The 19,715-nt window shown below is 45.4% G+C and overlaps 1 protein-coding gene across 1 annotated transcript in view; it reads right to left on the bottom strand.

Annotated features, from left to right (window-relative positions):
- Window positions 1-3,095: 3,095 nt before the first annotated feature.
- Window positions 3,096-19,715, bottom strand: part of LOC143015732 (obg-like ATPase 1) — a 32,259-nt gene continuing 15,639 nt past the window's right edge. The window contains exons 5-8 of the mRNA XM_076169789.1: window positions 10,092-10,238; window positions 9,408-9,504; window positions 5,519-5,641; window positions 3,096-3,469 (exon numbers count right to left, since the gene is read on the bottom strand). Of these exons, the coding sequence (XP_076025904.1) occupies window positions 3,368-3,469; window positions 5,519-5,641; window positions 9,408-9,504; window positions 10,092-10,238 (469 nt within the window). The 3' untranslated portion in view covers window positions 3,096-3,367. The remainder of the gene's footprint in view (window positions 3,470-5,518; window positions 5,642-9,407; window positions 9,505-10,091; window positions 10,239-19,715) is intronic.

The raw sequence follows: 19,715 nt of genomic DNA, 5'->3' as shown, positions 1-19,715 counted from the left end.
GTGTCATATTAACATATTGACAGTTGTTTTCGTGAAGGCCAGTCCGAGAGAGAGAGAGAGAGAGAGAGAGAGGGAGAGAGAGAGAGAGAGAGAGAGAGAGAGAGAGAAAGAGAGAGAGAGAGAGAGAGAGAGACAGAGAGAGAGAGAGAGAGAGCGAGAGAGAGTGACCCCACAGAGAGAATGGGCCCTGCTGGGGGCTCCTCGTGGGACACTGTAAATTGGGTCTCAGAGAGAAAATTGAAGCTACCGCAGGGAAAAGTGTGTAAGGAATACCAAATGTGTGTTATGGACAACTTTAAAGCAGCAACGCAGAGACCAGAATAATCGCTGTGTTTTTGTCTCAGATACTTAAACTGCAGGGTTGAGGTCAAAGGGATTTCTGGTCATTTAGATATCTGCTCATTGGACTTTTGTGATGCATAATTAAAGGGCTGAACCTTGTGGCGACAATGCTTCACACACAGGTAATCATCAGAATGCATATCTGAAGCTCAGACAAAAGCAGTTTACTCCTATAGAAGCATTTGCGTCACTGAATGAGTCCACCTTAAGTTACCTGAGACACTCCTCTGCAACCGTTCGTGCCATTCTTTTCACTCAACGCTGCACTGGAAATGCTTTAACAACCCCGAGGCAAAGAACAATCAATCAAGGCGCCGCGTTGAATCATAATCGTGCAACAGAACTAAGAGGAGACTATTGTGTAAACTCTCATAAACAAAGACAGAGCGAGTGTTAAGCACTGTAAGGAGCAGAGTCACACAATGGCAATAATTACAACATGGTAAGAATTTTATTGTAATCCAAAATAGAGATACTTTCCTTTCTGTAATCATACGATACAATTCTTTCACAATATCTTAGGAATTCCCCCTCCTGACATAAATCTCCTGTGTTTCGTGCCGGCTCTGTAAAATGGAGCAGTCATTTATACGTTTATTTGTCATAACTTGTACATTCCTTGTTTTTTTAAAAAATCCCCAGCCTTTTGAGTGTGTGTGTGTGTGTGTGTGATTTACAGCGGCAGGCCGTGGTCTGTAATGTGTGTATTTTTAAGGCTGTCTTGGTGCGGTGCCTCTGCGGTTTTGCCTCTGGGCAGAATGGCACCGCTTGATTGATGGCGCTGACAGAAGATTTGTACCGACAATCCTGACTGATTCCTGAATTTGCTTTGTTTCTTAAGGAGGTTAGCGAGGTTAGGATGGCTTTAAGGATCCTCCCGCTGTAGCTCACCCTATGATGCTTATGAATACATTAACCATTGCTGTGGTGTGCTGCTGTGCTGTTAAGGTGATATTATAAATAAAAGCACATCCAGTAATTACGCCCACAGAAGATCAAACAGTTCGACTTGGTGGATTTTGGTTCCTTTACATTGAGATATGTGTTTTCGGTCCATTTCTTCAAATTTATTACAAACATTTCCCTAAAAACACAAATCAGGCAGGTTTCCCCCATCATATCACATCTCTAGACGTGTCTAGACAATATACGGCAATTGTTATTACAGTCTTTTCATTCTCTGCTTCAGTAAAACAAGATAAATGTCCTCTAGGCCCGGCCTTGGTGGAGGTATGTACTCAGAAGTCTCGCCCCTCCTTTAATAGCTAAACTGTCTATACCAACCCCTTGCTCAGGACGTGATCAAAGAGAGTTGTTATGGTGTTTTGGGTTCGTCTACAACATCTGCATCATTGTAAATAGCTTTATTACTCTTCCACCAAAGATTTAGTGTCACTTTATGAAAAACAAAGTATTCCCACCCAGACCGCTGGGACCGACTTGTCAGCCCACGAGGCTTAAAACAGCAGCAGATGAATGAGCTGCTATGTGAGGTTTAGGTTGGCCAATACCACCATCACCCCCAGAAGAATGCCAAACACTTCTAGTCTCAAGACCCCATCGTGCTCTCTGGAGGATCGGTATGGTTCCACTTAGAAAACAGCCCAGTGAGAACAAACACAACAACATATCTGTACGGTCCAGAGTATATGATGTGTGTAAGTGTTGGAGATGTGCTCTTCTGTGTGTGTGTGAGTGATTAATATTGCAGCCAGCAGAGTTACTTGATTCGTGCGTCGTCTTCATCTGTCTGTTCCTGCCTCCAACCCAAATAAACACTATCCTATATTTTGCCATTGATCTGAAAGCACAAACACTATAATCCACCTTATTTCCATGGCAAACATTACGCTTTGTAGTGCCAAGCGCAGACTTTTCTCCATAAACACATCATTTCTCAAACTTGGATATGCTGGAGTATTCCGGCACAATGACCATTTTTATTCAATCTTTTTGTTCCCATCAAAAAGCCATTTTGTTCTCTGCAGTATTAATAGTTACAAGATATTCAGCAAGGCGCCGCTGATCTCCAGCTCTGTGCTCCGACTCCCATGGAGAACACAATCTTACTTTGGAGCACAGTGCAGCTGCAGCCATACAATTCCATCAGCATAAACGCTTCACAAACACTTACACACAAAGTATAGGGCCGAGAAAAACACTACTTCAGACCGCAGGAATCGTTTTCTTCTGGCGCTGGAGGATTGTGTCAAGTTCTGTTTTCTTACTATACCTGAATACCATCAAAATGTCTGTGGAAGTCGGTGAAAAAGTGGCTGGAATTAATATTTCTTTGTCCTCTAGGCTGGGGGAGGAGAGTAAGAAAGCTGTAAACACATCCAATATGTTATTTCCTTCAATATTCTGGTGTTTGTAACTGCGGCGAATAAGAGAATACGCATTCATCAATCATGCTGTAGGGTGGAATCAAAGCTGCTGATGAAAGGTTAACTCAAGCACTTAAGAATAATCATGAACTGACCATTTCCTTTGCCCAAACATCAGTATCCCAGCATTTGCCCTTCTAAATACGCATCGCTATACAGATACAATTGTAATTGTTCCCTCTCTGCCGCAGCCAATGTCAGCTGTGTCTTTTTAATTCTCTAATCAGCGGCGGGCAGAAGCGCTATCGCCGTCCCCAAGCAGCGTCCCAGTCAATACAGACATCCCAAAACACACACAGACTGGTTTTTGTCAAATGTTTTATTGAGTGTAGACATCTGGGCTACTGTAAAACATGCATTATCTGCAGCAGGGGGAGAGGAGCAGGTGGCATTGTCCCCCCTGTCAGCCGTGTCAGTGCTGGCACCCGTGATGGAGATTAATGAAGTATCTGGAGAGTAATATGCCCCTCCAAATGCTGCTAGGGTTTGGAGTGAAGGGGGTAAGGGGGGGGAGTGTGTGTGAGGGGGATCCTGATCTTAAATAGCCAAACTGTCAAGAGTTTAGAGAACCTGAGGGGGGGGGGGACTGCTTTGGTGAGTGTGTGGCCAGCGTATAGTCGGTGACGCCGAGGCTCTCATCACTTCTTCTTTGGAGCGTTAGGTGCGTTGAATTTGAAAAAGATGATGTCGCCGTCCTCAACAATGCAGTTTCGCCCCTGCTGTCTGTACTTCCCTGCCGCCTGCAAGGAGAGCAAATATTTAAAATGAGTCCAATCTAACAAACATAATGCAACGCAAAACACACATAATCATTCATTTATAAATAATGATACATATACATCATTATATGAGGATAAATAATTGCAGGGATGGTTATGCAATTGACAATGACTCTCTCTCTCACAAACACACACACACACACACACACACACACACACACACACACACACACACACACACACACACACACACACACACACACACACACACACACACACACACACACAACGTTGGGCGTCTGAATTCCCACTGAGCAAATAATCCTCCATTCTGCCCCATTTTCAATTTGCGCGAGTCTAAAATGTTAATAAGTCTTTGATTACACCACTGTCAAACTTCTCAAGGAAACCAAATAAGTTCTATCATTTCTTTTGTGTACAGTAAGTGTTTGTTCTCCTCTCCCGGCCAACTCGAAAAAATAATTGACTTGAAGTGCTAATACGGACAGGTTTACGCATTCTGCTCCTGCACAGCGCGCAATTAATTAGAAGAATCAATGTCCCTTTAAAGGCTCAGGAGACCATTTAATCCAAGCTCAATACCGGCAGAAACACTGGATGGAGAGAGGGAGACAGGGGGAGAGAAGAAAAAAAAATCAATGGCTATTTGTGATTCCTGAGTATGTATTAAAGCAGACACGTCTAACTGGTTCATTTGCACTTGAAAGCAGCCATCTGGAGCAGCAAGCTTGGCTTAAGCAGATATGATTACTAATAATGTGATATCCCCGTACACTGGCCCCCATTCAGACAGGCCCTATTCCCACAACTGGCATTAAATAGCAGCGACCTTAATGCCACAGTCAGAGGCGCTCCGTGTTCTTATGAGGCCCCGGAAAAGGGATTAGTAAGAGAGCAAGCAGTAAAGGACCTGACACTCAGATCTCAACCTCCGATAACAATGGTGCCCAACTCCCCAGAGGCCGGCCGCGTCTCGCCCTCTGTTTGCAGCTTTAGGAGGAGGAGTGCGGACAATACTCGGCCCGGCTGAATGAAATATTAAATACATATTAAATAAAGGCGACGGTGGTTAAAAAGGTTCCAATGTTGCGGCGCTGCTCCTTCTCAGTGGCGTATTGTCCCTGCAGAAGTGTCGCTGTAATTGCATTAGCCGAGTGTGTAAGTGTGAGTGTGGCCACGTGGAATTGGCCCCGCGGTAAACGTCTGAGTCCGATAGCGGCGAGAGAGCGAGGCCGGCGTCACGTCTGGGCCCCCCCACCCTCCCCCCGTCCCCCCGAGCAAATTAATGAAGAATTACGTTTTAAATCGCAGAATTTACTGATCGAAAACACAAACAATGCTTGCATGAAAGGCATCGCAGGGAGCAGTCAAGTAAGCGATTATTAGCTCTTTACCTTCAATTACTAAATTATAATTTCCTGATATGAAGCTGAATTGATGCTAAATTTTAAATAATAGCCGTTTCAGTGGGAAAGAAAGGCATTTTTGAAGGATTTGACAACGTTACCTGCTGTAATTAGTGCACAGTTGCTGTCTTCAGAAATTCCCCCATAAGTCAGTTGTAATGTTTGACAGATGGAAAAGAGCGCAGAGATCAAAACAAACACGCCGTTAGGAGAAGAAGACATGCAAGCCGCATTTAGGCGCTGCCCATCCATGAAACGCTCTTTACTGGAGGAATTTCACACTTTATTTAACTTGCCTCTTTATATCACCGTCACATGCTTGGCGGCGGCTCGGGGATTTGGCAAACAGAGCGGCTCTATAGATCTGATAAACGCCTGGCGAGGTGAAGGAGTGCTACCTCTGAAGAACTACCATCAGCCAGTTAAGACACATTGTGATAAAGATATGCACAGCTGGAGCAGAATGGCAGTGTTTAGAGCCAGAATCAGCTGGGTTGTCAGGAGTGTTGCTGGAGTGTGTGCAGTAATTTCTTCCCCTGAGTAAAGGTGAAGAGCAGTTTGCAGTAGGAGCTGTGTGCCGACTGTCAGCGCCACTGATCACAGGAGACTTCCCCTCATCTCCTCTGGCACCCTGACTGCTCACCTTGACAGCGTTCTCGCTGCCTTCCTCTTTAAAATCCTGGAATTTCATTACTTCCGCCATAATGAAGCCTTTCTCAAAGTCCGTGTGGATCTTCCCCGCAGCCTGTGGAGCCTTAGTTCCTTTCTGTCACAAGGAAGGGAAAGAGAGGACACATGAGGCAAATGAATTGTTGTGGAGAAGATGGATTACAGCATGCGAGCGACATGGTGTTTGATAGGGTGATAGTGATGTGAGCATCACTCGGGGGTGTGTTCGCTCCAGGGTATTCTTGCCTCAGTCTTGATTTCTGGATAGCTTTCCACTCGGCCGTGCCCTGCTAGGCCAGCCTGCCGACCGATAAGGACCCGGCGCCGCTATCAGTGCCTTCTGATTCCCATTCCACGCCGGTATTGATTTCTGTCCGAGCAATCTTGGCTCATTGTGGGTCGCTGCTCGGCTTTCTGGTCATAACAGCCAGACGCAGTGTTGCAGTGAAAGGCCGGGCCGGCACAGAACTCACTGCATCACGCTTTACTATTTCTGAGTAACAAAGTTTGCTGATTCTAACACAAGCATTCAATATAACATTACAGGACACACAGCACTACAGATTGCATTAAGTCTTTGTGTTTTAGACGGTTTAGACAGTTTAAATCTTCAAACCTACATTTTTAAATCCTCTCAGTCGCCACAAAGTAACCATCAAAAATATCAAATAACTTCAGATTCCAATTTAAAAAGGAAACAAAACAATCATTCACAATTTGTAGGCTGGATTCCCTGAAAGAACCCGACTGGACTGGTGACTGATAAAATGTGCAATTTATATGCATTGAAATGATGCAGGCGTAGAAATGACAAATGACCCAAATAAGTGACGTGTCTGCTGTGTATCATCCTGACTCGCGCCTGTCGACCTGCTCCGGGTCTCTCTCTCTCTGCTCTGCGGCGCTGTGCTCAGGAACTGTTGAGTAGTTTTAATTATGTATATAATCAGGTTGGGGTCAACATATTTCATGCCAAAAGAATGATGCGTATTTAATGACTCCAATACATTACCAGCCCTTTGCAATCTCACTGACGGAGTGCTTGTGTGTTTAACTACCATTAATCAGCATCAAGGTTTGTCTATCTGGAGAAAAATAGATTAGGGGAGGGATTTTTTTTCATATGGTGCAATACAAGAGATCCACATTGTCCTAGTTAAGAGCTATGCAGAGCAGGCTGATAGATAATGGTCACCTCGAGGCTGCCTAATAAAGCATGCTAAAGGACTTAGGAACATGACATTACTGAGCGTAGTTTTTACAATGCAAGATGTATCGGCTTAATATAGTTACTCACTGATGCTTACCTGACTAAATGCCCCTCACACACAATCAAGGCTGGCTGTAATCAGTTATGTGCAGGAGGACGCCTGAGACGACGCCTCGGAAGTGTTGTGAGACTTTTTTTCTTTAGTAAACAGTGACGACATCGTGCTTAGGAGGCCGAGGCCACACCTGGATGAGACGGATTTGAGAGTATATTGGTTTTCTTCTGAGGCCTAAAGAGTCAGAAACAACTATAATAAGGATACTAATAATAGGGTTTATTGATTTAATTATTAGAGGAAGCAGTATTTGTAAGACATTATCCTGTTCTGGAACATATTAGTAGAATCTATCATCTATGAAGGGATAAATAAGCCTGATTGCTGTCTTACTTACAAGAAAATGGTTAAAAATCTTCAAATATCCTGTATTGGTAAGAAACTATTAAATTCCTGGATTTGGATCGGCATCAAGAAACTCCTCTCTACTAAGTTTGATCAAAATACTTTCTGAACTTTTTGTATAATCCTGCAAACACACACACACACACACACTTGGGTTAAAAACACATTTGACCCTTACATGTTATCATAAAATCAGGCTCAGTTCTAGATTTTGTTTTGATATTCATGTTCAGCAGCAGAATGACACTTTTCTGATCCGCTCGGTGGCAAAAGAATAAAGACATTTATATTTGCTCGTTTGCTGCTGACATCAATTTTGCATTTCTGATCAAAATGTGAATAATAGCCAAAGACTCAGCGTGAGACTTCCTGCTGGCAGGTGGTCAGACGCGTGTTACTGTATCACTGCGGTGTCCTGCAGACAAATCTGGTCGGAGGATTTTGTTGCCCCCCCTCCCTCCCTCCCTCCCCCTCCTCTCCCCCCTCTGTCGCTCCTTCTTCATTTCCTGTTTCTCTCCGCTGTCAACTATCTTATAAAGGCAGAATGTCATCAAATAATCTTAAAAATGGAAGACGCAGCATGGGTCACTGTTTCTTAACATGTCACACACATCACAGAAGTATTAGATGCCATCGCCAATTTCTGGGTATTCAGTGTCGTTTACTGTAAATATGAACACAAAAACACATGAGCACATTTTTCTAAATCTTCCCTTAATGGCAGTTTGGCTTTTGAACTTCCAACGCCAAAACAGTGTTAAGCAGCAGGGGCTCCTACTCACAACTCACACAGATTCTTGTGTAAATAAAACAGGAAGTGATCTGTTCCAATGTAGTGAGGGATTTGGGAAGATCGGGACGAGATCAGAACCAGGGGGCAGAAATAAAGGAAGAATATTGGGAACATTTTTGGTTAGCTGGTGTTTTCATGGTTATATACTTTGATTAACCAGCTGTGATGATGTTTGATCTGTTGTGCAGCGTCTCATTTGTCAGCTTCATTGACCAATTTCGAAAACCAACAAAGGTAAAGTTGAGCGATCCATAGATGTGATGTGGTGACGTCTGCTGGTCTGGAGGTGGAAGTTTTGTTTCCAAAGTAAGTGAACATAATCACAGCGTTTCATAAGCAGTTTGTACTCTATAATGGTATCTAAGAGGAGCTATAGAAAGGATGTAAAGTGTCCATAATGATGAGCCACAGTCTGAGACACTCTGAGATTCTTCTGTCATTACTGTGACTGTATGAAGTAAATGTGATTGGATTGTGTGTTAGAGTGGTTTCCCATACATTTGTTATGGAAACACTCATTTGAAGCACAGAATCACCATCATCAGCCTGGAGACGAGTGTGTTGAATAGAGGCTGTGGCAGTAATTGCGAGTTATATTTAAAGTGCTCAACTTCTCTCTGCACTGTAAAAAGTTTGATTGGGTATCAATATTGTAATCTCCTTTAACATCCTGCCTGACTGAACAATGAAAGCTGTATCTTTAACCCCCGACCGGCCAAATAACTCACAAGTGCACTCAATTCTTCCATTCGCTACCAAAAAAAAGAGAGAACCTTTTTTATACAACAGGAGCATGCAGAGCCAACATCTGTATTGATGTAAATCCTCGCAATCCCCCCTTTGCACAAAGCTCTTGGCGGGCCGGGCTCAGTAAACTGAGACACACAGGGAGGAGGAGCCCCCGGCAAGGCCCACAAACAGTGGAATGAAAAGCGACATCAATTTTGGCACAGACAACCTCCGTCACACAGATTAGGCAGGCACAATGCACGGGCTCCTTATCTCCAGCGGCAGGAGGAGGGCAGGCAGATCTGCACAGGATGGAAACATTCTCATGGACGTAATGGGCAAAATCAATTGTTGCCCTCCTCAATCAATGTATCCCCCACTTTCACTGTTCAGCAGCTCACCAGTAATTGAAGTTATCCTTGGCCTGTAATGACGAGCTAAAGCACAACCATGACAAAGTTGAAAGTGTGTGATATCAGCGGAGGTACCAGCAGGGCGGAAAGCTGAACACTGAGCATTCTGGGCTTTTTTCCTTTTTTTTATGTGCACGCTTATGTGTGTGTGTGTGTGTGTGTGTGTGTGTGTGTGTGTGTGTGTGTCTGTTAGCCACACACACCCTCACACTCGGCGGCGCAACGTGCACGCGCACAACAGGCGGGCCGGCCTCTTACCCGAACGGTCCACGCGCGGACCTCATCTGGTCCAGCAGTGAAGAAGTACTCGAGCTGCAGAGCGGCGTAGCCCGCTTTGATGATCCTGGGCAGGGCGCTGGCGGCATCACGCAAAGAGAGCGGGGGAGCAATTTTTAGTTTTAATCCAGGGAGCCAAACCGAAGCAAACAGCAGGGCTATTTGAGAATTCTTTATTGCTACTCATTGCTAGTCAAAGTTCAGCCCGGCGGCGAGGCCCCATTCATCCCTAGATAAACTCATTAAACCAATAAGATGGGTCACTTTGTTTCACATATGACATTCCCCTCCGCAATGGTTTCTTTGATTAATTAGAATCGATCTGAGCCAAGAGAGGAAAGAGAGAGAGAGAGAGGACGAGAGAGAGAGAGATAGAGAAAGAAAGGAGAATTTGCTGTCATAATTTTTCTCTCCATCGAGGTTTTCGCACGAGAACAATAAACCCAAAATGTCCAAGTAATAATTATACCTAGGGATGACAGATGACAGTTAAAAACTTAATTTAGAGGAAAACCCTTTGACTGAGTTGTTCGGTAAAGAGAGGGATCCTTTGCTTTATAATGGTAATTACGCTGCCATTTATTATTCTATCAGCACATGCAATTAAAGCAGTGCATGGAGGACACAGCTGATAATAAAGTGTGAGGAGACTGAATGCTAATTAACCTCTGCGTCTTCTGCTCCTCGCCTTGGCGCCGCTGCCGCTGCTCCTCCTCGCTCTCGTCCTGTAGCTGGCTCTCCAGGCCGCCGCTGAAGGGGATGACCAGGGCTCCCGGGTCGTGACTGTCCACCCACTCCTTGATTTTCACCAACCTGGGGAGATAAAAGAGAGCAGCCACGAGGTCGGAGGGCTTGACTGACATGGAAGTGTTTCTTATCCACTCCAGGCGGCGTGAATATTCATGAGAGCAGCCCCAACGTACGAGTGTGTAGTGTAGCGTTGCAGGAGATTAAACTCTAAAAGGGGGAATTTATTTCGCGGAGTTTGACTTTCTTTCTATGAAACTTTTGGTACCACTTTGTAAAAGGCTCATTTTATACAAGGTTTATATCAGGGGGGGGGGGGGTTCAAGGGCCTCTGAGTGATTCCCAAATCCATGTGAACCAAAATACCTCAAATGGCACCAAAGTGAGAGCATCAAGAGGAAGGTGGTGCGGTGCTGCGACTGCTGAATAACATGGAGCAGAGTCAGAATGTGGATGTTCTCCTACTTGTCCTCATTTGGACCACAGACTCAGTCAGCCAAAGCTCAATTTGACTTAAAGACCACCTGAGACGAGCACGTCGTCCCACATATACAACTACACTCAAACGTGTTCTACTAGTTAGGATCACGTGTTCACAGCAGCACACATGAACTGCTGCTGAGTTGATCCTGGACCAGAACCAGAACCAGAACCAGGAACACCTACTCAAAGCACCCGGGTGCACCTGCTGTGTTCACTGTTTACACCTGCTCAAAGGGGAGGAGTCAGACTGAACCATACTAACAATTTAGGTGTGAAAGGGCTCTAGATCAGGGGTGAGAATGTGGGATTTATACTTTGTAACGACAGTATTTCCCTTTTCTTTAATGTTCTTTAATCCCTCGCCTTAACTTCTGGATTTATTGACATGTACAACTGCAGACATTATTGATTTTTAGAAGATGGGGAAACTTTCTGAATTATAAATAAAATAAAGCATTTTGCTCTGGAGAAGTCCCAACATTTGATTTAAGGACAGATTCAGCCACCCTGACACCTTACAGCTAAACACTTACAGGACAACTGACCACTAAGTGTAGTTTCCTTACTTATGCTGTCTTTATCATTTGTTTTGATAAAGACCCCCCCCCCCCCCCCCAACCTTTTCAGAAGGACACCTGACATTGCAGGACAAAGATATCCCCACAGTTAATGGTAACTCTCGGTGAGAACAATATAAGGGGGTTAGAGCAATTATGAGATTAGCCCCCACACGCTTTCAGGCTGGAATTGGACAGGTCTCAAAGAACACCATCACACAAATCCATTTTCACACGGCGGCCCTGACAGAGCTCCTAGACTGGATTGATTGTAAGGGGGGTCCCTGTCATTATCTGTAATCCTAGTTTCCTGTTTAAAGCCTATAAGAAATCAAAGACTGGGAGGGACCCGACCACCTCAATACCACATCTATTCCAATAACAATGTCACTGCTTTATCACCAACAGCACCGTATCCCTGCTGCAACCTAATGATTATCAATATACAATATTTGACAGGGAAACGGGGCCCAGGCCACAATTTCACATTTGCCAAAAAAAAAAGAAAGAAAGACAGAATCTGGAGTAACACTGCGGTGCCTTCAGTGTGTCTGTTTGTTCAGACACACGCCTATTAAAGAAGCATAACCTAATATTTCCCCCTTTTCTTTGCGGCGACATATGCAGATATCCAAGTTTGACAGCTGCTGCAATAACATGGACAGCGGTGTCTAATGGAGGACAAAAAACATTATATTTAGTCCAAATCAAAAACTTGAAAATACAGGAGATGGCCGGCGGCGGAGCGAGAGCGAGCGGGGGGAGAGAGAAAAAAAATCCAATCTGAGATAATAACAGCTGTAGTTTGTCACTTTTGGGAACACAGCTGTCTATTTAGAGGCACGCCATTTGCATTCCTCAGGTATTGCGTTCGCTACAGGCGGCGGAATAATGATTCACAAATCACTCTCTCCACACCAGTCAAGGGCTGTGATCCTTTGAATAGACCATTGTACCTGAGACTGTAATTGGTGAAGACTTGACAGAGCCGAGCCAAGCCAGCCATAGTAACAAAGAAGCTCTTGGTGGAAGAGCTGAGGGATGATTTTAATAATGCCGAGCCGAAGGAGGAGAACGGCAGCCTGCAAATGAGCGCCGGGGTGTCTCTGGGTCCTCGCACTGAGTGACACGGGAGCAGACAAACACCTTGCCACGTGGAACATGAAACGTGAAACACCCCCATTTCCCTCAACTGTAGAAACAAAGCGCTGTCAATTAAGAGCTTTGATGCCCCCCGATGCCCCCCCCCCCCACGCCGTCAGCCAGGCTCACCCAAAAGCAGGTCTGTCAACTCCTGCTTTGCAATTTGTATTTGCGTCCACGGCAATTATTTGAACGAAATTTTACACCGGTTTGCGTAAATTGGGCGAAACGTTAATATGAGACGGCTTTTGTCATGATCAAAAGATGGCCGGAGGTGCTGTTTTGGTCCCGTCTCTGAAGAAATGCTAGAGGAAGAGGCCTCGCTTCGTCTTCTTCTCTCATCCTTTAAGATGAAGCAAAGTGTCTTTATGTGGATTTTTTTGCAATTAGACTTGCTGTTTAAGGACTGTCTTTAAAAGTCTGACTTATAAGGAAAATCACACACAAAGCTCCTGTCTGTGTGTCTGTGTGTGTGTGTCTGTGTGTCTGTGTGTGTGCTTGTCTTGTCAGTCTCCCTTTATGTCCCGGCGCTGAGTGTCATCTCTCACCGCTCCGTTAATAGAAAGATTCAGCACTTTCCTGATATCCTTCTCTGAACAAATGATGCCTGAAATTTTTATTCTTTTTATAATGGAATTCCAATGGCCTCTGCTGCAAATCTAGTGAAAATTTTTGCATATCAAGTGGGGAAAAATTAAATGTTAACCACGTTTTAATGTGATTAAGGGTGACAGGGACATTATTTCTGCTAATCATTCACCAGATTAAAAGGCTCAAACAAGAGCGGGGAACAAGCCGTGTTTGTGCTGCTCTCCACACTGCTCTTAAGTGATATCTTACATGTGCTTCCATCGGGATAAAACATGGTGGGGATTTATTTTTTAGGTTGTCTGCTAATGCTAGAGAGGCACTCGATCCAGCTGAACAACTAATACGTCTGCTTCTAATAATACACTGGCCTGACGATGGCAGTAAACACTTTTTTACTGGAGCTCTCTCTCTGTGTGTGAAGATTGATGATAAATACAAATGCATGTCACATTAGAGGCTGTTGCGTGTTTGTTACTGTACAGCGACTCCCCTCAGTCTGCCAGATCTGGATCCTTATACAGCTGTTAGGTTTAGGTTAGGGGAAGAACTGATTTCACTTTGATGATGATTCAGATACACAGGATTGAAAGAGAAAATATAAAATAGGAGGAAAAACTGCACCTATGGAGGCTAAAGGGGAAATATGTCTGAGATTTGTAGATCAATTTTGAAGGAATTTACCTAAAAATGTAATAATATCCTGGAATATAAAGAAATCTTCCTTTAAAATTCTGGATTTACCCCTAAAATCAGATTTCATGGTTTCTACCCTAAAACAAATGAAGCAGCAGTCTGGGGAGGATCCATGACTTCCTTGCTTGAGGTAAAAAACATAAAGTCAACAGCATTCAGATCCGTTGACAATCTGCTTATCTTACAGCTTTAACGTGTTTTTTGTTGTCAGCTTTACATTTTCTCCCTGCAGCATTTACATCTAATTAAAAACACAATATATTGTGAAATTAGGAGAAGAAAAACAATAGGAGCCTCTGCAGCAGGCTGGCTGTGAAAGGAGACGTCCCACAGGGGGACACTCTCTGGGGCTGGTCCATTTGTCTTTTTGTGTGGGAATCCTGAGGGGGGAATAATTCCTGTGTTTCCACGCCTGGGGGCTTCCCTGGGCTTTGTCCCAGCTTTGATCTGCTTAAACGATTCAGGGGCGGAGAACGAGGGGTGCGGGGGGGGCGACGACAATGGGAGTTCCTTACCTACAGGTGCAGCTACCTGAGACAATGAGCCGGTCCTGTGTGTGACATACACTCACACACAGGCCGGCGTTATTAGAAGTACTTAAGCCAGTTAAGCCTGTAAATGCCGCCCTGGCCTCCACTCTGAGTGCCTCCTTTCAGGTACCATTGAGCGCTGACATACCTGAGGAGTAATCCACTGCCAGCTCCGTCACTGACACACCCACACGGTGAACCGTCCAGCGAGCAGGCTGGGCCGATACCTGAACCTGGGGATCAGGTGTGTGTGTGTGTGTGTGTGTGTGTGTGAGTGTGAGTGTGTGTGCTACAGATCAGCTCATAAATCCAGGCCCTCTTCTGGTGTGCAGTTCCCAGGCTGCATGGACAAGCATCCTAGGGGGTTAGTGTGCAGCCACACCGAGCATCCTAACCCCCCCTCCTCTCTCCTTGCTCTATGGAGGGCGACAGAAAGGAGAGATATGAGCTCATGGTGGCTTTGGAGGCTGGGAAGTCGGGAGTTCAGTGGGACGCTTTTCATCCTCCCAGTGGAGAGGCGCCGTGCGACAAGAGTGCAGAAGGTCTCTGCTCCCTGTGGCCGACGGTTTGGATGGAGAGGCATTACACACATCGGCCTCTGAGATCTGCCACACACACACACACACACACACACACACGCCATTCCCAATATTGTCAACTTCTTTCACTCTTCAAAGCAATCAGGGGCTGGTAGCAGCAGAACACAGCGCCGACACAATGGGAGCAGCTTTAATTAATATCTCACATCCTATCTCAAACAAACCTCGAGGGTGTCGCCAATGAAAGAATTCTCCGAACAACTTTCTTCTCTTTTCTTTGATAACTGCAGCCATTAAAAATCTTAAAGACCAAATGTTTTCACGTGACAGACACAAAGCGTTACAGTGGCTCTTAGTTTTGTCCTTATAATGACAGTTGGGAACACATTATCATAGCCGCGGCCTTGTTAAAGGCTCTCCGTGAGAAGAGAGGGGGGGCGGGGGAGGGGGAGGGGGGCGGGGGAGGGGGGGGGGAGAGACGGGGGGGGGCATCAGAAATTCAAACAGTAACCCACAGAAGTACATTCTCCATCACCCAAAATAATTCTCTATATGGGGTATCCGCGCTGTCATTCACGGCAGTTGACTAGGCGAGAGAGAAAAGGAGGGGGGGCCGGGGGTAGAGTGGGGGAGTCATCAAGATGTGACAATTGTGACAAGAGCAGGCAAAGTGTAGTGCGGCAGAACACCACACGGAATTCTCCATCTCGTCTTTTTTCCAGGATGACAGCTTAATGTCTACCACATGCAATATTTATTCTCATCGTGTGTCAGACTGTCTAGCTGTCCTACGGAGTACAAAGAATGTCACTTATTAGAATAAAAGCAGAAGAGAAGGTAATCAAGGACATATGTAACATCAGCCAATCACGTCTCGTTCCAGGCCTGCATCTCTCTCCCCCCCCCATTCATAACAGTTCAACAATAATCCTGGTAATAAGCGTTTCAGGAGCCGTATGTGGCAACGCTAAATTCATTTGTTTATCTCATTAGAGCTGGCGAGGCTGCAGGCTCCTCTCTCTCTCTCCCCCTCTCCCTCTCCCTCTCTCTCTCTCTCTCTCTCTCTCTCTCTCTCGCTCTTTCTCTCTCTCTCTCTCTCTCTCTGCGACATGTGTGTTTGTGTTTGTGTTTGGTCGTGACATTCTCACAAAGATAATAAAAAGCAGAGCTCCACAAAGACCAAAGCTATCAAAATGTATCATTAGTCAGGCTTGAAACTCGCAGAGATTTCTTTTTATGTCTGCAAAGCCCAAAGTAAAGGCTGCGCAGGAGAAGAATTCCCAGGGTGCCGTTTGTTCCTGTACACAGCTGCCTCAGAAGAAAGCCGGCGTGAAAACGCTCCTGCAGGGGCGTCTGCGTACGTTTTCAGCGCCACTCAGTCAACATTAGCATCCTTGGATAAATGAGGGAGATTTTGATCATTAAAGTGCAAAACTAGAGGTTCACTCATTAGAGCTCACGTCTCTGCCAAGACCAGACCAGAGATCTGATGCTCTCAAATCTTCATTTTCTTGTTTTAATCATCATGGATCCTTCGCCACCCTGAGGAAGTCTGTCCTCTGAGTTTGACCCAGGAGCAGGAACGGAACACAAGCAGGTGGACACCAATGCAAACACGGGCACGAGCGGGGAAAATGCACCGAGAAAAGCAGGAGGGATTCAAACCCAAGACCTTTTTGTTATAAGGGAACCGTCAGCGCGTTTCCATTCACATTAAAACAGATTATAATGTGATTAAAGCAATAAATGGATAAATGTGTGAAGAAGAAGAAGAGATTCAAAACCCAAATCCACCAAGATCGGGATCAACAGGTTCTCTCCTGGAGCCATTACATCACCCTTTCATCAATTCTCATCACATATCCATTGAGCGTTCTGGAGCAAACCGACAAGCAACAAGACGACACAACAGAGTTCAGCTTTGTCTCATTAGTCAGAACAACAATGTCGTCTCTGCGTCTTCACCACAGCGGAATTCAAAGATATCGAAAACCCGGGGTCGGGGCTGGCTTTTACATATCCAACGGCGTCTCAGCGGGGTGACACAGGACATGACAACACTGTCCTTTCCTCACCTGGACGGTCAATAACGAGACAAACTGAACCGACAGGGCTTTATTAGCGCCATGTGTTTCAGTTTTACCCTGCAGCCTCTCCTGTTGTTTTGTCTGGTGGAGGCTTCCATTAGCGCTGCCTGACTGCAGCCTGTGCACATGTTACCATGGGAAAGTGTTTGTCAGCTGCTCATTCCTACATTTCCCACGTGTGAAAGGGCAAAACTGTGAATCCACAGCGACTGCACTTCCTTAAAAGCGTGGATGGAGCCAGTGGTTTTGCACTCAATAAAGTTCTAGTTGTGTTTATGGGAGTTATGGTTTGGAGGAGCTGAAGCGGTCTGCAGCCACTGGCTCTCATGAAACAGCTCATAATAAGCTTTCCCACCAACTTCTTCTTCTTCTGTCTCTAAAGGAAATGCGTGTGTAAGTTGTTATTGCAAGACACACAAACACACACACGGATACAGCAAATACAAGTCAAAGATCAAAAGGGGACAGCCGATCTCTTCAACATGTGTATAATTAGATGGGCAATGATCCGTTTGAAGAGATCTTAAGGGGGAAGCGATCATATGCTGTCAGACGCTGCGTCCAAAACCTGTTCTTCCTCTCCTCAGGGTTTCCTTTAACGGTCAAAGCGCCTCCTACAGGCCGAGCCGAGCGTCCCTCTGTCGCTAGGAACGCAACCCAGAGCGCCGAGGCCGTTACCTTATGTTTCACCACGCGTCGGTCACTGAGTCGGCACAGCAGGCGGAGGTTGGGCGTCGAGCTCACAAGCACCTCAGCAGGACAAAGGGGCTTTTAAGTAGAGTTGCTATGGTGAATTTTTTCTTTTTTTGGCATCAAAGTGAATGGAAAGCTGTGAATAAATCTGTGTGTGTGTGTGTGTGTGATTTCCCCCCAAAATGACAGCACGGCAGGCAAAATAATGTGTTTTTTAAAAATGGCAACTGTGGTATTAAATTTATGTGTGTAGAGACTGAGAAGCAAATAAAAGTGGAATAAAGCAAAGAAGAAGACGTTGACTGTACATATATGCATACACACATACAGGACAAGCACACAGACAAATAAAAATACAGTCAGACACCCAACACACACACACACACACACACACACACACACACACACACACACACACACACACACACTCACACACGCAGACTTAATAAAAGCTGGGAGCGATGGTACCCTGCAGTTCTTACACTCACTTGAGGAACACGCACGGCACAAGCACTCACAGACAGGTCACGCTTGCTGGTTTCCTTAAAGGTCAACACACCTACTTAAGAGGCGCCAATTTACTTTAATGCACATTATCCAAAGGGAGAGAGAAAAAAAAGGGAAAAGACGAGAAAGAAAAACACAAAAACTGCACATCAGAAATATCCTCAAATGTGTCTTTTGTCATTGTGACAAAAAAACAAATGGGACTGTTCCCAGACGAGAGCGGCTGGAGGGAATATCTGATATCTGACCCGGTGGAAGTTTGAGCGGTCGGTGAAGACGGCCAGGATACAGGCTTGTGAAATCGGCCTGACAAGTGTAAACATGCTAACACCAGGCAGGCTGCAACCACCGCATCATCAGCGGCGCTCTAATGACCCTCCCTAACACACAAACTATGTGGCACAGACAAAAGTCTTCCAGGCAGATTACTGACGCCGAGGAAAAGAGGAGAAAGCCTCTTGATAGACTCTTGTAGATGCCATTCCCTATCACGCAATGCCTCTCAGTCATAAACACATGACAAATGCGGCCTTAATCATTTTTTACGAGCGGGGATGTGCAGGGGGCAGCGCATGGCTGGAGGGGAGAGGGGAGCGGCGAGCAGCAGGCGGCCCCCTCTGCACAGAGGAGAGGGCTGTGTGGTAAAGTCTCCTCTGGAACATCACTCGGCCAGCGCGCCTTTGATCTCCACACCGCAATTACACCAGCATCCAAATGAGCATGGAGTCGCCTCTGAAACAGACTTCAAACATGCACATGTACGCATTCTCATACACGTACACATGCACTGTATAGGATTGGAGCCATGTGCTCCTCTCAACAGTAAATGATGTACTGTCTCCAGCAGAGAACCTGGGGATGAAAAGAGGCCTCGCTCCTCCTCTGATCCCGCCATTAATGATGGCTCGCTAAAGCTAATACTGTGTATTCTTGTCTAAACAAAGCGGCCTGGTATGTGGCTCCCAGACTCCAAACAGGACGGCGTTTGTTAACAATGCTCTGCGCTTGGAGACTAAGTAAGTCTGCTCAGATGGTATTTCCTGTATTATGTGATGAAGATCTGAGAGAATTAAGCCCAGAATAATGTGTAATAGAGCCGTTGTTCCCAAAATATTAATGACATTACAATGAAGCCCAGCAGACAACATGCAACAAAACATGGCAGCTATAAAGCGACGTGTGAACAGAAGCACAGAGGTGCAGCAGCAAAATGTCCCAAAATTGGCTTATTTGCCTCATTCTAGGATTCTTCTTCTTTCCTCCGCACATTAAAGCTGAGATTGCAATTTGTCTTGCTGTTTGCTTTGAATAGTCCTTAACCGTATCATCTTCTCAACTGTGCTGCGGGAAAAACACGGGAGCATGGCGACAGCCAAATGGCAGTCTGGCGTCTCTGCTGCAGACTAGCTGCCATTAGGGCTGAGAGCAGCATTTATTGTACAATTAGGGCCAGTGAGATCTACCTGTAATCATCTCCATACAGGTGTGAGCTCCTCTCTGGACAAGGGAAGTGACTCATCACTTGTCAACCATCAACACTTTGATGTTGGCATTGTTGAGCCCGGAGCCTGGGGGCACCTGAGCTCTACTGTTTGCCTGTTTAAAGCACTTGAAGATTTATTGCATTTTGGCGCAGTTAAAAAAAACACACGCAACATGAAGAAGAAGAAGAAGAAACAAGCCCTCTCTTCCTGCCGATGATGGGTGTTCCGCATGCCAT

Source organism: Genypterus blacodes, unplaced genomic scaffold (assembly GCF_046128005.1).
Source record: "Genypterus blacodes isolate CSIRO-AG114 ecotype Tasmania unplaced genomic scaffold, CSIRO-AGI_Gbla_v1 ptg000214l_1, whole genome shotgun sequence".
Taxonomy (NCBI): domain Eukaryota; kingdom Metazoa; phylum Chordata; class Actinopteri; order Ophidiiformes; family Ophidiidae; genus Genypterus; species Genypterus blacodes.
Note: the sequence above shows the minus strand (reverse complement) of the source record. Positions and strands in the feature narration are given on the sequence as shown.